General features: G+C 44.2%; 1 protein-coding gene across 1 annotated transcript; it reads left to right on the top strand.

Moving 5' to 3' along the window:
• The first annotated feature begins 8,207 nt into the window (after nucleotides 1–8,207).
• On the top strand, nucleotides 8,208–10,486 carry LOC137838374 (uncharacterized). The gene is made up of 4 exons (XM_068647618.1): nucleotides 8,208–8,432; nucleotides 8,939–9,295; nucleotides 9,348–9,537; nucleotides 9,672–10,486. The coding sequence occupies exons 1-4, from the start codon at nucleotides 8,208–8,210 to the stop codon at nucleotides 10,484–10,486; spliced, it is 1,587 nt and encodes a 528-aa protein (XP_068503719.1).
• The last annotated feature ends 5,662 nt before the right edge of the window (nucleotides 10,487–16,148 follow it).

The following is a 16,148-nucleotide window of genomic DNA, read 5'->3' as shown; positions in this document are numbered from 1 at the left end:
AAGTATCAGCAGTGCCGCCTCCCCGATACCCACAGGTAAGAAAGACAGTGGAGGGAGACGAAATCGAAGAAGTCGAAACTAGTTACTAGCGGCGTCGCCTCCCCGATACCCACAGGTAGGAAAGACTGTGGAGGGAGACGAGATCGCCAAATGCCAGCGGATCGCTGGCAGGGTTGTTCCCCGATACCCGTGGGAAGGAAAGACCATGGAGGGAACGACCCCCCCCCCCAGAGCACTCGGCGTTTTTAGACACCCTGGGACGATACGATGCTGCGGTAGCAGGCCTCTCCTCAGGCGTGGGCGCCGGGCACCAAGAATCAAGGGACGGATCGCTTTGGTGTTTGAGACACCCCGTGGACGATATGGCCCCATTAGGCAAGCATCTCCATGGGCGTGGGCATCGATGCGTGACCTTCCCCGGGCATACAGGGTCGCCCAACGCAGTGAAAGAAACGGGTAGAGAACAGGCAAAACAATCGAAGCACGTGAAGGCAAAAAACGAAAAGAATATCATACAGGCGAAACTCGATAACTCAATGGCACAAAAATAGTCATGCAAAATCCCACAAATTGTGATGAAAGTGCAAATAGTTCAAAGAATTACAAATTTATCAAGGAGGGACAGAAACAGGACAAAGCGTAAAGGAGGTTGAGGGCGGCAGCTCAGTCATCTAGCTCCAGGGGCACGACCTTCCCGTAGACGATGTGATGAGTGGAGTCACATTTGGAAACGTCGATTCCCGGGTTCTCGCAGACGGCTTGGGCTAGAGCCTCTTGGAACCCCTCCTCAAAGGTACCCGCCATGTCATTGACGAGGGTCTTCTTATCCTTTTCTAGCTCTTCGATGGTGGCGTCCCCCGAGGCCACTTGTTTCTCCAAACTTTCCTTTTCCACGCGGAGTCGGCTGACTTCGACCTGCAGTTTGTCGTAGTCATCCTGGAGAAGGCCCATAGTCTTGGCCTGGGTAGCCATCTCCCCCTCCGCACGCGCCAGTCTGTCAGCCTGCTCGCTACACCGGCTCTTCAAGACCTTTTGGACTTCGTCGTAAGTTTCGACCGTGCCCTGGAGGCATGTGACTTGGACTTGAAGAGTGACTTCCCGAGTGTAGGAGTCAACCTACAGCTCCGCCGCCTCTGCCAGTTGTTTTTCAGCCTCTACTTTGGCCTTTTGCGCCTGCTTCAGGGTGGTTTGGTAAGTTTCATTTTGGCGTCCCAGAATCTTCTTTTCCTCCTCCAGGGCAGCTACCCTTGTTTCCAAGGCCTGGAGGGATTGGGTTTGCAGAGCAGCGTTTCTGGCTTGGGCGCGCCATTCAAGGGCCACCGCCAAGAAGGCCCCCAAGTAGAAGGGCATGCCCTCCTTCCTGTCGGAGCCTTCTGGCATTGTTCCACCACTGAAGCCCCTCATCAGATGCATAATTGGAGGAGGGATGGCAATAAGATCGGGGGCGGCAGCGACGGAGGCAGGAGAAGCAGAGACCTCTGCCGGTGGTGGAGGTGGAGCAGATTCGGCACCTTCGCCTATTTCCTCTTGGACGATTGTGGGGGGAAGGGAAGTAGCGCTTGGAGGGTTGTCCCTGAAAGAATCCTCTCCCTGGGGCGACACCGCTGGTAGGAGGGGAACCCTTGTAGATTTCCTCCTCTTGAAGGGTGCCACGCCATCCGAGTCCTCATCGTCGGATATGATCTCCAATACCCGTTTCCCTTTGTCGAGGGGGGTTGGGGCCGGCGATGAGGCCACGGCCAGAGGAATGGCGGCGATGGGCAGAGGAGAGCCGGGAGTCTGAAGCACCTCGGGGCTATGCGGGGACGGTCAAGATGAGCCTAGTGGGGCTTCGGTAGTGGTCGGTGGTGGCGGAGGCAAGGTTGATGGGGGGTTCGGGTCAGCAGCAGGGGCGGAGGAGGCGCCCGCTTTGGCAGCACGAGCGTCCTTCATCGCTTTCGCCAGCATCATCCTTTTGGAGGCGTCCATCACCGATCCTACATTCAGATAAACCAAGCAGCAGAAGTCAAAGCTAAAGCAGTTATACAAAACCACAAAGCGCGTAGATGCGTGAGACGCAAGTCACATGGTACAATGGAAAACAGGTGGAAGAGGCCAGAGGAACAAACATTCGGTAGTAAGGTACAAAATAACAAAAGATGGTAAGGGAAGAGTCTCCGTACCAAAGTATGTGGTCAGAGCGTGGGCGTTGTATTCGCTCGTGATAAGCTTCAACGTATCGAAGACAATCCCCAGGCCAGCCAAGGCCTTGCATACCTCCCTATCAGCAGGGGATAGTTCATCCAGGGCTTTGGCCCTGAGCAGCTTAGGGTGCTCCGTCCAGTACAGGGGAAAGCCGTCTAAGGCTGTGGGGTCGTGCTTGGCACTGCACACCCTAAAGAATTTTCCTTTCCAGTTTTTGTAGGAGTTTTGGAAGAGGGAGAGGAGGATCCTACCCGCGATCCCGGAGAAGCTTACCCAAAAACTTTTCCCCTGTTTCTTCACTTCGAAGAAATGCAAGAAAACGTCCACGGAGGGAAGGATGCCCAGGTGCCCGCAGAGCATTTGAAAACCGCTTACAAATGCCCAGCTGTTGGGGTGGAGCTGGGCGGGGGCTGTGTTAATCTCGGTGAGAAGTTCCCTCTCAAAGGGGGTGAATGGGAGACGCACCCCAACGCGTTTAAACACCGTCTGGTACATGAAGAAGAAAGGATTCCCCTTTCTAGGTCTGTCATCCACGCAGACAGGTTCCCCAGGTCTGCCGGGACGAACAGAGATGTGCGCGTCATGAGTGCGGCAGAAAGCATTAAAGTTGTACAAGTGGGGATCCCCACGATGAGCCTCCAGGTCCTGGAAGGTAGTCAGGCTGGTACACTCGTTCAAGAGCTCGTCGGGGGCCCATGAATAGAAGGCTTTATAGTTGGACTTGGGGGTCTTGGGGGGAGAACCAGACTTTGCGTTCGGGCGCGTCATGGTGTGAATAAATAGCTGGAGAAAGAAGAAAGGAAAAAGGTTTTTAAGAAGGGATGCCAAGACAGAAAAGGGGCTAAAACCCCAAGAAATACCACCCATGCGAGAAAACCCAGAAAGAAGGGAACAGAGAAGAAAGGAGAAGCGGTAGAACACAGTAATGCATAAACGTAAACAGTCCCAGGCAGTTCACTAAACTATGCAATGCGACGAAGGAGGAGAGTCGTGGATATGCAAAAATCATACCTTTGCTGTCAAAGTGAGGGAGGAAGGAGAGCACGAAGGAAAGAGCAGAAGTTGCAGAGAAAAGGTTTGAAGGCGATGAACAGTGCAGAGACGCAGAGAGAATGGATGGAACAGTGGTGTGAGCGCGGGGTTTGGGGTAACTTGAACGTTACATTTGCAACCCAAGAGGCGCTAATTAGGAGCCGTGAGATCGTGCCGCGTGTCAAAGGATTAAGCGCCCAAGGGGAGCGCAAGGGACTCTAGAGGTTGGTCGTGTGATGAGCCACGTGGCGCACGATTAAGCGCAGCCCTAAAAGGTGTTATTTCCCCCGCTTCAGAGGATGTCCAATCAGCCATTAAGAGCGCCCCTATTATTCATAGAGTGTCACGTCAATAATTCGAGAATTGTTGAGTCAGCAGGGAATGACACGTCATCAGGGTGGCACGTCGACGGCGTGGGCGAGGCCTTAGTCTTTGCGCTGAAGACAAGTCTTCGGCTTAAGACTGGGGGGCTTGTGTACCGTCCCGTATCCGGGCGTTGACAAAGTCAAGGTCAAAGTCAACGCCAGGAGTCAAAGTCAACACAAGGCGTCGCCTAGGTGAAGAGACGCCAAGTACTAGCGTCGCTAAGAGGAAGCGTCACCAAGGCGAGGCGTCGCCTAGGTGAAGGCGTCGCCCAACTAGGCCGTCGCCAAGATCAAATATCATTAAGGCAAGGCAATCACAGTGCGGTTCCCCGATACCCATGGGTAGGAAAGACCATGGAGGGAGCGACGCCGTGGGAAGGCGTCAGGTCCCGATAATCCGGGGTAGTGATAAGGAGAAGAGAAAGGTGGCTTCAAGGCCATAATGATAGCATCAGTGTAGGGCAGCCTGACTCGTGAAGTACCCCTGCCACCCAGAGACACCTTTGGGACAGATACGACTCAAGAGGAGGGTCACGCCCAGGGTAGCCGGGTGCAGGGTACGAGAGGAGGGCAGATACGCTCTCAAAGTGAGTGAGTAGAGGATTGGGGGCATGAGTTGGCACCCAAAAGGTCACCCCTTGCACAGTAGCACTCCCAAGCAGGAGGACTCACACGAAGAAACGTCCCCAGATGGGGTCATGGCGCTGTGAGGCCCTCCATGTGTATGACAGCCAGGTCAGAATAGAAACACCATTTAGTCAGGTACCAGGTAATTAAAGTCATTTAATACAGTTTCTGTTTCGAGCATTTAAGGTACTATAAAAGCTCCCAAGCGTTTCAACGTCTTAAATGCGCTACGTTTTCTAATTAGACGCGTTAATTAAGTGCATTACGTTTTATGATTAAAAGCGCTTTAAGACGCTTTAAATGCTAGGGTAGTTTAAATAGCGCTGAGAATGTTGGGAACGGGGTTCGAACTTTTGGCTACTTTTCCAGAAACACTCTAGTTGCTTGCTCGAGCCTTGAGGTTTTGACAAGGGACTAGGGGAGGGTTTTGGCCAGAACAAGAAAATAGACACTAGACACAGTTCCTTTTTACCACCTTCAGAGTACCATACGCGGTGCTCCGATACGGAGGTGCATAGTTTTTGGTGTTTCTTGCTGGCTGACTTGAGCGTCGGAGTGCAAACGGCTGCTAGGGCGCCCTTTTGTCCTTCTTTGCAGGAATCCACAGGTAACCAGTGGGAAGGAGTCCCTAGCTGACGGTTGAGGTTGCGCACGAAGACGTCCCAGGTCAACCGGACGGAACAAGGGTCAACAATACTCTTCCAACAACCCCGTTGAAGCTCACCCATAGCTTCTTCCCTGGGCTTTTGGCTTCGAAAAAATATAAGAAGACGTCCACTAACGGCGTATGGCCAAAATGATCGTAGAGGATTGAGAATGCCCTAACGAATGCCCAACTGTTGGGGTGTAGCTGGCAGGGGCCACGTTGACTTCAGTAAGGAGAGCACGCTCGAAGCCAGTGAAGGGCAGGCGAAGGGTAAGTCTCTTGAAGACAATGGAATATACGAAACAAAAGGGTCCCTTTAGGTCCGACGACTCATCAGAACACACAGGTTCACCTATCCTACAAGGCACGACCTTCACGAATGTATCGTGCTCCTTCCCACAGACGCGGTATTTATTGCAGTCCTGGTTCTTCCTATAGGTTGCTATGCTCGCAAAAGAGGTAAAACTAGAGGTTTCATTTAAGAGATTGTTGGGTGCCCAACGGTATAAAGATTTATAGTCAAGGGGAGGAGGAATTTGGTTCGTTTGAGCCATCTTAAGGAGAGAAGCTAAAAAAGAAGAAGGAAAAAGAAGAAAAATGCAAATTTCAAAGAAGGAAATGTGCGCACTTCAAAACATTTGAAAAAATAGAGAAGCAGGAAAATGAAGAACAACAATCATAAAATGCAGAAAACCTAAACAGTCTTAGAAAAGTTAAAGCATACCAAGATCATCGGAATGATAACGCAAAGGCGATGATGAAATAAAAAGCATACCTTGGAGTGATTGTGCTTCGGGGAGTTGAAGTGGGTAAGGAAAGAAGACAGAGCGTTCTAAGAAGTGGAAAGGTTTGAAAAATGCCTAAGAGAAGTAATGAAACAGTGAAAGGAGCGTGGGGGTTAAGAGGTTTAATGTATAAGAGAAGCGCAAGCGCCAACGAGCCTCGACTGTTAATCTTGCCACGTGTACGCTGATAAAAAAGTATGGTGAAATGTCACCTCAGTGCACTGTGCACGTCCTATCACTCATTCGCCATGTAGGTCGTCGTGGGCGACTTAGCCTCTCCAATGAAACAAGTTACAGCTCGAGTCTGGGGGGCTTGTGTACTGGCAAAACCTCAGACATTGGCATCAAAGATCGGCATCAGGCATTGACATCGAACATCGATGGTCTGGTCGCGTTGATGGTGTTGAAGATGGATGCTGCCCCTTCAAAGCAAAGTGTTTGATGAAACCAAATGTGTATTTTCCCTTAGTGTTTCTATTTCCTTTAAGGATGTCTTAGGTATAGAGTAGAGGTTGTTTAAAGTCGGATTTTTGCTGGATAACCCATCTCTTAACCCTTGACCATGTGATAAGAGCAAGCACAAGTTTCATGAAAATGTTTTTCACATGTTTTGTAAAAATATCCTTTACTGCATAGAAATGAATCTGTTCTTTTCTAAATGAATAGATTTTTTCTTAAACTGGTGTCTTGATTAAGTGTTTTTGAAAATTATGTTTTATCCATCATGTATCTTGACTCAATCTTCAGTCTATCAAAACGACTGAGTTTCATTTGTTCAAAAGTTCTAGTTATCGTTTTGAAAATGAATTTGTTCTTCCTTAAATGAATAAATTCTCTTTTAGTCTGGTGCCATTTTTCTTAAAAGGTTTTTCATAGCTTTATCTTTGCACCAAGGAGTTCGACTAAGTCTCATACAACTAATAAATCTATCACTGCTCTCGAAAATAAAAATGTTCATTTTATTTTCAATTTGTTCTTTTTATAACTGCTTTAACTATTTTTTGAAAGTCTATTATAAAATGTTTCTTATAAAATGAGAGTTGTTTCTGACTTAAAATGAACATTGAGAAAACAAGTTTTACAACAGAGATTGAGGAGTTTCTCATTGAATAAGCACGAGTTCTTAAAAGTTTGTCAAAACCAGAAACTATGCTTGTTCTTGCTTGGTTCTAAGGCTTGGTTGGAGGTGTTGTCATTGTGTGCAAATTGTTCTACTGGTCTAAGACAGTTTTATGCATTCTCATACTAGGTGTACTCATTTCATCTTTTTATTCTTTGTAAAGTGTGATTGTAAGACTCTTCTTGATACGGTTTCTTGAAGTGTTGTGTGTGCTGGAATAGTGTTTTTCAGCCAGGTGTGCCAAGTTCTTGTAGGGTTCAAGAACAGTGGCTGTGTAAGTGTTTTGATTCGTTTGTTAGTGGATTTCACCTTGAATTAGGTGAGACTGGATGTAGCTCCTTTGAGTGAACCAGTATAATCGCTTGGTGTTCAATCGCTCTTCATCCCTGCACTCATTTACTGTTTTATCTGTTAAACTGTCAGAAATTCAATCTGTTCAATTAAAAATAAATTTGTTCTTTCTGGGCTTGTTCATTCTATTCTTGTTTTCTGGAAAAACTGTTTTATCTCTTTAAAAGTGTATGAACTGTTGAACATAATTGGATCTCACTGATTTGTAGAAGTTTACCCAATTAATTGTCAAGCCTTCAATTGAACGTTGATAACTTGCTTTAAAAATTGAGGTTTATTGATTCTGCTCTCACTGTTTTCTCTCTAAAAATCAATGTGATTGTAGCTTGCCAATCAATCACTTAACTGATATAACTGTCTTACTACATAAACAATATATAAAAATAAATTTGTTCATTGTCAAATAAATCGATTTATTTTTCTCTGATCTGTGATAAATCTAAATCTGTGCGAAAGTTTTAAAAGCTCAATTCACCCCCCCCCTTTTGAACTTTGACATTATTGAACCCAACTATTGGTATCAAGAGCTAGGATTTGTATTTTACTCAAGTTTGTTTGCAATATGTCTGAGTTTAAAGTGCTTTTTGTTGAGGGTTCGTCTAAACCCCCTATGTTTAGTGGAATGAATTATGCTTTCTAGAAAATTAGAATGAAAATTTTCATGGAATCTGTACCGACCAGGTCATCGGGTGTGATGACGTGTCTAGCACGTGACTACGTGAGGCGTGTTTAGCAGAGCACGTGGCTAGAGAAGGGCAAGTGGTTCAGAAGCTAGTGTAGTCGCCGCTCGTGGAAGCGGCGTGCTACAACGTACATGATCGGTTGCCTCCGAGATTATATAACGTTGAGGTGTTAGACGATTGGCGACCGGGTGGCCTGACATCGCCGCAAGAAGCACGTCGCCGGATTTCCCAATAGACTCAGTTAAGGCTGCTGGGAACTCAGAAGAATAAGTCCAAGCATGTAAGTCCAACGAGATGATTGTTGCGCTAGCATGGGCCATGGAGGTCGATTAGGTTGAAGGGAACAGCTTGTCCATCAGCGACAGGATTCCCAGAGTGGACATTCGCTGGTGGCAAGGTTCCCCCAGCTAGAACATGCATGGTGTAGCAATAAGGAAGGTACCACTAACGACAAGCGGTGTCATAGATATGGTGCATTTTTCTGCACCCGATACTCGCCTTGTCAGGTGGTGTTCTAGGGCATATTGTGTGCTAGCTTGCTCCTTGGGTAGAGGACTTAGCCGCGCGGCTGGCTACTACACAGAAATAACGCTCAAGTTGCCTCTAACCCAGATGGCGACACGTGTAGCGTTGGATGCGGTATGAGAATGACGCTCGAGTTACCCTAGCTCAGATGATGACACGTGTAGGGCTGGGTGCTACCTCCTATCCTAGCCCAGATGGCGACACGTGCAGGGCTGAATGCGAGCCACGCGTCCAAAAGCATAACGGCTTGGAGAGAGAAGAAACCTAGCTATAAAGGTAAACTTAACAGAATTTGCAGAGGTACGTTTTTCATTACGGCTCATTGCTAGGGTTGTGTGCCTTTAGTACGGTTCTACAGAGCATATTTTCTCTCAGTTTTTTGGGTGTTCTTGTTACTGACTTGAGCATCGGAGCGCCACCGGCCGCAGAGGCGCCACCTTGTGTTTTCAGGTTCTCAGAGAGGCTTTCTGTGGTGTCGACTTAAAGGGCACGTGGAGTCAAGCTGGTGAGGAGGTTCGTGACGAAGCAACTCTTTAGCACTAAGTCAATCGGCAGGATCAGAATCTATTGACTTTGGTATTTGGGAGGCTGTAGTCTATGGACCTTTTGTACCAATGCAGGTTATCAAGGATGAAACAATGAAGAAACCAAGGTCCGAATGGAGTGAAAGTGATAGAAAGAAAGCTCAATTTGATTCAGTAGCGAAGAACATCATAACCTCTGCATTGACAATGGATGAATTCTTCAAAATATCTCAATGCTACTCTGCCAAGGAAATGTGGGTGGTTTTGGAGGTAACTCATGAGGGAGCGGATTATGTGAAAAGATCAAAGAAGCATTCACTCATTCAAGAATATGAGCTTTTCATAATGCAATTAGAAGAAACCATAACTGATGTACAGAAGCGATTTACCCACATTGTAAATCATCTTACTAGATTGGGAAAAGAGTTTGACAAAGAAGAGCTAAATATAAAGGTGCTGAAATGTCTTGATAGAAGCTGGCAACCTAAAGTAACTGCAATTTCAGAAAAATCATGATCTGTCAAAACTATCCACTGCTGCATTGTTTGGAAATTTGATGGAGCATGAACTGGAGCTCAAAAGGCTGAAAGAACAAGAAACTGTGGAAAAGAAAACTGAAGGACTGGCACTGAAAGCAAGTGCACAAAATGACATCAATGAGAAGGTAGAAGATGCTGAACATGATGAAATAATCAGTCTACTCACAAAGAGGTTCAGCAGATTCCTAAAGAAAAAAAGGCAAAGATAGGAATCAACAGAAAAAAAAGGTATTCTAAACCGAATGAATCAAATTCATCTAACTATACTTGCTTTGCTTGTGGTAAAATAGGACATATTGAGATGGATTGTCCAAACAATCAATCTAAGGACAAACCAGCTAGTAAGAAGGTTGAAAGAAGCAAGGGGAGAAGAGTTTACATCTCTTGGGAAGAGAATGAAGACAAACCAGCCAGCAAGAAGGTTGAAAGAAGCAAGGGGAGAAGAGCTTACATCTCTTGGGAAGAGAATGAAGTGTCTTCAACAAGCAACTCTTCAACAAGCAGCTCTTCAACAGAAAGTGAAGAAACCAATCTGTGTTTCATGATGAAAGATGAAGAATCAATATCTGATTCGGTTAGTGACTTCTCCATGGAATCTGACAATTATGATCAATTGTTGGTTGCTTTCAAAGAAACGCATGATGAGGCAAATAGGTTAGCTGTTATATGCAGTAAACTGCAAAAAGTAAATAATGTACTTGCACCTAAGGTAAAATCTCTTGAGGAAGAACTGCATAAGGCTAAAATTGATCTTGTAAGTCTTGAATTAACATGTTTGCATGCTTCCATAAAATCTTGTGAAAACTGTAAAAAGCTGGAAAAACAAGTTGAGTATTTGCTGAAAACTTTATCCAATTTCACTAAAGGTAGAAATAATCTTGACTCTCTTCTTGGTTCACAAAATGTTGTTTTCAACAAAAATGGGATTGGTTATAATTCTGGAAAAGTAAACAATGTTAAAAAGCTTTCAAGTTTCTTTGTTCCAGCAAAAACCAGTTTTTCATCTTTCAACAATGGGAAAAAGGCATATTTTGTTTCTTGCTTTTATTGTATGAAATTTGGGCATACTTCTAGGACATGCATTGCTAGGAAATACCTTGTGTAAGAATGTATGGCTTTAAACTAGAGGGGGGGTGAATGGTTTAAAGAGGATTTTCGCAAACTTTTAAGTCTAGAATGAAATCACTTCGAGAAAACTTGATTAAGAATTCAGTTTGCCAAAAACACAAAGCAAATTAGCACAGCACCAGAAAAATAATTGGTTGTTTCGCAGAAACAATCGGTTGTTTATACCAGTTCACAAATATAAACTGAAATTAAAGAGTTCAAGGGATAGAGAGAATGCACACAGAGGTTTATACTGGTTCACTCTTAAACCAAGAGCTACATCCAGTCTTCCCAGAAACCACTGGGGAATCCACTAAGCAATCAACCCTAGATTACTTACAACACCACCAAAGAAGTGACCTTGATCCCCTCAAGACACACACTTCCTTTGGCTCAGCACAAACACCACTAAGAATGTTGATCTTGACAACCTCAAGAACACACAACACTTATAAGCTTCACACACAGAGTTTCTTCAAAGTACAAAAGGATTACACTTGTTACAGAAAAGATCTAAAATCAATACAAGATGAAAATCCTATATCACACTCTCTTTGATCAAAGCAATCTCCAACTCTTCAAAAGCAAAATCAGTGAAAAACTCAAATCTGTTTTTCTTTCATTAAATTTCAGTTCTTGTTTGTTACATAAACTGAACAAACTATTTATTGCATTCAAAGACTGGTCAAAGCATTTAAAACTAGAGTGTAATCAGTTATAAAATCATTTAATGCTTAGTCAAAGCACAAAACAGTTTTCTGTTATGGTCCCAAAACAAACAATCGGTTGAATGCTCAAATCAATCGGTTGTTTTGGTTTGACAGCAAGTCAACCATCAAAAACAGTTTTCAACCTTTCTATAAACGCCTAAGTATAAAACAATTGGTTGTTTCGACAAAACAATAGGTTGTTTTTCACTTACTTTGAAAAACACTTTTCAATTAAAAGGTTTGAGAATGCTTAAGCTTTGGATTCAATCAAGAGTGGATTTACACAGAAAATCTACCCCAGATCCTATTCTAAAAACAGCTCAGCAACAACAAGCACATCCAGCCTTCCATCAAACTTCAAAGGGTTTGGATTCTTCAAAGCTTGAACACACTTGATTCAACACCTTGTTCCTAAAAGCTTGGCCAAATGGCTTCCAGAGGAGAGGTATTAATCTCTGTTGGACCCTAGACTAAAAAGGGTACCATTTGTATTATTTCTGTTTTTGTTTTGCAGAAATCAGTAAGAAAAATTAGTGGTATTTAGATAGTGGATGTTCAAAACACATGACTGGTGACCTAACCAAGATCACAAGCTTAAAGCTCAAGGCAGAAGGACATGTCACCTATGGGGATAATAACCGTGGAAGAATCCTAGGAAGAGGAACTGTTAGAACTGGGAGTTCAACCATCATTGAGAATGTTTTGTATGTAGAAGGACTAAGACATAGTCTTCTAAGTACCAGTCAACTATGTGACAAAGGGTACAAGGTAAACTTCAAGTCAAATGGATGCACAATTTCACATAGTCCCTCTGGTAAGATTATGTTTACTGGTAAGAGAGTGAATAACATATATCTCTTGGATATTCTGAAACTGATTCAGTAAATGAATGTTTGTTGTCTAAGAGTGATGAGTCTTGGTTGTGGCACAGAAGGCTAGCTCACATTCACACTAATCACTTAAATAAATTGAAATCCAAGGATCTTGTTTCTGGTTTGCCTAACATAAAATTTCAGGATAACAGGTTCTGTGATGCATGTGTGAAAGGTAAATAGGTCAGAACTTCCTTTAAATCAAAAGACATTATTTATACTGGAAAACCTTTGGATGTTCTGCATATGGATCTGTTTGGACCATCTAGAGTTGCTAGCTTGGGTGGAAATTTGTATGCATTGGTTATTTTTTATGATTATTCTAGATACACATGGACTATATTTCTAGCCTATAAAAATGATGCTTATAAGGCTTTTAAGAAATTAACAAAAGTTCTGCAAAATGAAAATGGTTGTTGTGTGAAATTTATTCGTAGTGATCATGGGGGTGAGTTTCAAAATGCTAAGTTTGAAAGGTTTTGTGAAAAACATGGGATATCACATAGTTTTTCAGCCCCTGGGACTCCCCAACAGAATGGTGTTGTTGAGAGGAAAAATAGATCACTAGAGGAACTTGCTAGAACAATGTTAAATGAATCTAAGCTTTCTAAGTATTTCTGGGCAGATGTAGTCTATACTGCAGCTTATGTGTTAAATAGAACCTTAATTAGGCCTATCCTTAAGAAAACACCTTATGAACTGTATAAGGGTAAAAAACCTAGTGTTAGTCATCTTAGGGCATTTGGATGTAAATGCTTTGTACTGAATAATGGAAAAGAGAATTTGGGAAAATTTGATGCAAAATTTGATGATGGAATTCACATTGGTTATTGATCCGGTCGGTCATCGGTAGTCGGTGACGTCAGCAACAGATAGCCACGTCGACCGTTCTTAGTGGGACACGTGGGCCAGGGAAGCTGATGTGTCTTGGAGAGGGTCACCCGGGGGGTGATCGGTGATCAGGTGGTGATCGGTGGTCAAAAAGGATGCGCGATCATCGTCTAGATAAGCGCCATGAAGCAGAGGGCGTGGTGCTATGGGGCACCGATCGGTCGTCTGGGGTGAGTGGCGGTCGTTGGGTCTTCGGGTTACGCGCAGTTGAGCTGGGAATGAGAAGCGATTCCCAGCGATAGCGTTGCATACGAACCTTGTGTAGCAGAGTATCAGAGAAAGGAGAAGTTATGTGCTTTGTAGTGTCGTGCATGAGAGTGGCCTAAGAGAGCTAGCGGCCAGTCGGTGATTGGTGCTCTCTTAACCCATAACGTGCATGGAGCAAAGCAGAGGTGATCGTTCACATAGTAGGTGACGCCTGGTACGTGCGCTTAGCCAAGCCACACCTGGTACTCACGCTGAGGTTGCACGAGACACCTAGTGAAAGAAACACGCTAAGTTACTTCGTACACGAATAACTTAGGCGCGCAAACAGAGTATATAAAGGCATTCCGCGCTCAAACAAGGGGAGGTAAGATTCCTTCTTGCAAGTGACTAGTTTACACATAGAGAGAAAGAGAGAATCACAGAGTGCACACGAGTCTCGCTGAGATTCCTAGTTCTTAGTTCTTTGGTGGTTTTGCGTGGCTGACTTGAGCATTGGAGTGCAATCAGCCGCTAGAGGCGCCGTTTGTTGTGTTTCGCAGGTTCGCTTTGAGCTTTTGGGAAGTGCTTGGAACGTTTTTGCGGAAGACGGAGTTTGACGTGGTGAGTCCTTCGACGATCGGATCACCTGCAAGATCAGTTATGCTCTGAATGGTCATGCTTATAGGGTTTTAAATAAAAGATTGCTAACAGTGGAAGAATCAATGCATGTTGTATTTGATGAATCTGATAATTACATGCCAAAACCAGTTTCAGATGACTTAGAATGTGATGATTTAAAATCTGTTTTAAATAAAAATGAATTTATTCATATAAATGTTGATGACTCACATGCTGTCAAAGAATCTTATGTTTCTGTAGATTTACCAAAAGAATGGAAGACACCAAGAGATCTGACCCTTGATAATGTCATTGGAAATATTGAAAAAGGTGTTTCAACTAGGAATTCTCTAAACAATCTGTGTGAGACAATGGCATTTGTTTCACAAGAGGAACCTAAAAATATGAGTGAAGCTCTCAAGGACAGCACTGGATTCTGGCTATGCAAGAGGAACTGAATCAGTTTGCTCTGAATAAGGTGTGGACTCTTGTTCCTAGAATACCTGAAATGAACATCATTGGAACAAAGTGGGTATTTAGAAACAAGATTGATGAGCATGGGGTGAGAAATAAGGCTAGACTAGTGGCTAAAGGGTATAACCAAGAAGAGGGAATAGATTATGATGAGACATATGGACCAGTGGCTCAGCTTGAAGTTGTCAGACTGATCTTTGCCTTCTCCTGCATCAAAGGATTCAAACTATTACAAATTGATGTGAAGAGTGCATTCTTGAATGTTTATATCAATGAAGAAGTATTTGTTTCACAGCCACCAGGATTTGAAGACCATCAACATCCAAAACATGTGTTTAAACTCAAGAAAGCTCTCTATGGGCTTAAGCAAGCTCCTAGACAATGGTATGAGAGGTTGAATGATTTTCTTACCTCACAAGGCTATGACAGAGGCACATCAGATAGAACCGTGTTCATTAAGAAGAAAGAGGATGACACAATTCTAGTTCAAGTCTGTGTGGATGATATCATATTCGGGTCAAACAATGGAGAATTGTGTGAAACATTTGTGGAAATCATGAAGAGTGAGTTTGAAATGTCTGTGATGGGTGAGTTAAATTATTTTCTAGGCTTGCAGATCAAACAACTCAAGGATGGCATATTCTTAAATCAAACTAAGATTTGCAAGGATCTGCTGAGAAAATTTGGAATGGACAAGTGCAAACCAATCAGCACACCCTTCTCAACTAGCAGCCATTTGGATCATGATATTGCTGGAAATCCTGTGGATGAGACTAAGTACAGAGGACTTATAGGATCCTTATTGTATCTCACTGCCAGCAGACTTGACATAATGTTTGCAGTGTGCATGTGTGCTCGTTTCCAGTCTGCTCCTAAAGAATCACATTTCAATGCTGCTAAAAGGATTCTAAAATATCTACAAGGAATGAAAGAAGTTGGCTTGTGGTATCCAGGTAATATTTCATTAAGCTTGACTGGTTACTCTGATTCAGACTTTGCAGGATGCAAGATTGACAGAAAGAGCACCAGTGGCACCTGTCATTTGCTAGGATCAAGTTTGATTTCATGGCAATGCAAAAAGGAGGTGTACCGTCCCGTCCCCGGGCGTTGACCAAAGGTCAGAGTCAACGCATGGAGGGACCCAAGGAAAAGAAGTCAATAGGTTGACCGCTCGAGTCATCGCCTCGCTGAGGCGTCGCCCAAGAGAGGCATCGCCCAAAAGAGGCATCGCCCGAGAGAGGCGTCGCTCGAGAGAGACATCGCCAAGTAAAGACATCGCCAGAGAGGCTTCGAGCCTCGACCATACAGAACAGTAGTAAGGAGAAGAGAAAGGTGGCTTCAAGGCCATAAGTTCAAGTACCAGTAGGGGGTAACCTGACTCGTGAAGTACCCACGCCACTGCTGGGAGACCCTGGGACAGATACGACCCAAGAGAGGGCCATGACCAGGGGAGAACCACGTGCATGGTACGAGAGCAAGGTAGATACGCCCCCCAGGGTGAGTGACTAGTGATTGGGAAGCATGGGTTGGCACCCAGAAAGTCAGCCCATGTGCCAGAGAGTACTTCGAAGAGAAGCTCACACAATAGAATAACCCTAAGTTGGGTTGCGGCGCTGAGGGACCCTCTGCACAGAATAAACGGTCAAAGTGATATGATTCCAATAACACATTATGAATGATTCTTGACATTCTTAGGAATCAACTTGAGTTGGATATGAGATAGGCACTTTATTATAGAATTAGATCAAGGTTCTATGTTCAAGAACTCACCAAGACTAGTACCAAAACCCAAACTCACATGGAAGATCCATGTATTGTCAAATTGAATCAAAAACAGCAACTAGAAATTGAAGAAGAAGCAAAGAGAATCGGCAAAAGCAAAAGGAACTGAAGCAAAACAACAAAGGAA

Source organism: Phaseolus vulgaris, chromosome 4 (assembly GCF_000499845.2).
Source record: "Phaseolus vulgaris cultivar G19833 chromosome 4, P. vulgaris v2.0, whole genome shotgun sequence".
In the NCBI taxonomy this organism is placed as follows: domain Eukaryota; kingdom Viridiplantae; phylum Streptophyta; class Magnoliopsida; order Fabales; family Fabaceae; genus Phaseolus; species Phaseolus vulgaris.
This window is presented reverse-complemented; position numbering and strand designations above follow the sequence as displayed.

Bases quoted from the DNA above. Each gene is read 5' to 3' on its own strand.
- LOC137838374 (XM_068647618.1), top strand. From the start codon at position 8,208: ATGCATGGTGTAGCAATAAGGAAGGTACCACTAACGACAAGCGGTGTC. The intron at 9,296-9,347 runs GTGCTGAAATGT...CTGCAATTTCAG, and splicing joins AAGAAGAGCTAAATATAAAG to AAAAATCATGATCTGTCAAA. The intron at 9,538-9,671 runs GTCTACTCACAA...GTGGTAAAATAG, and splicing joins TGAACATGATGAAATAATCA to GACATATTGAGATGGATTGT.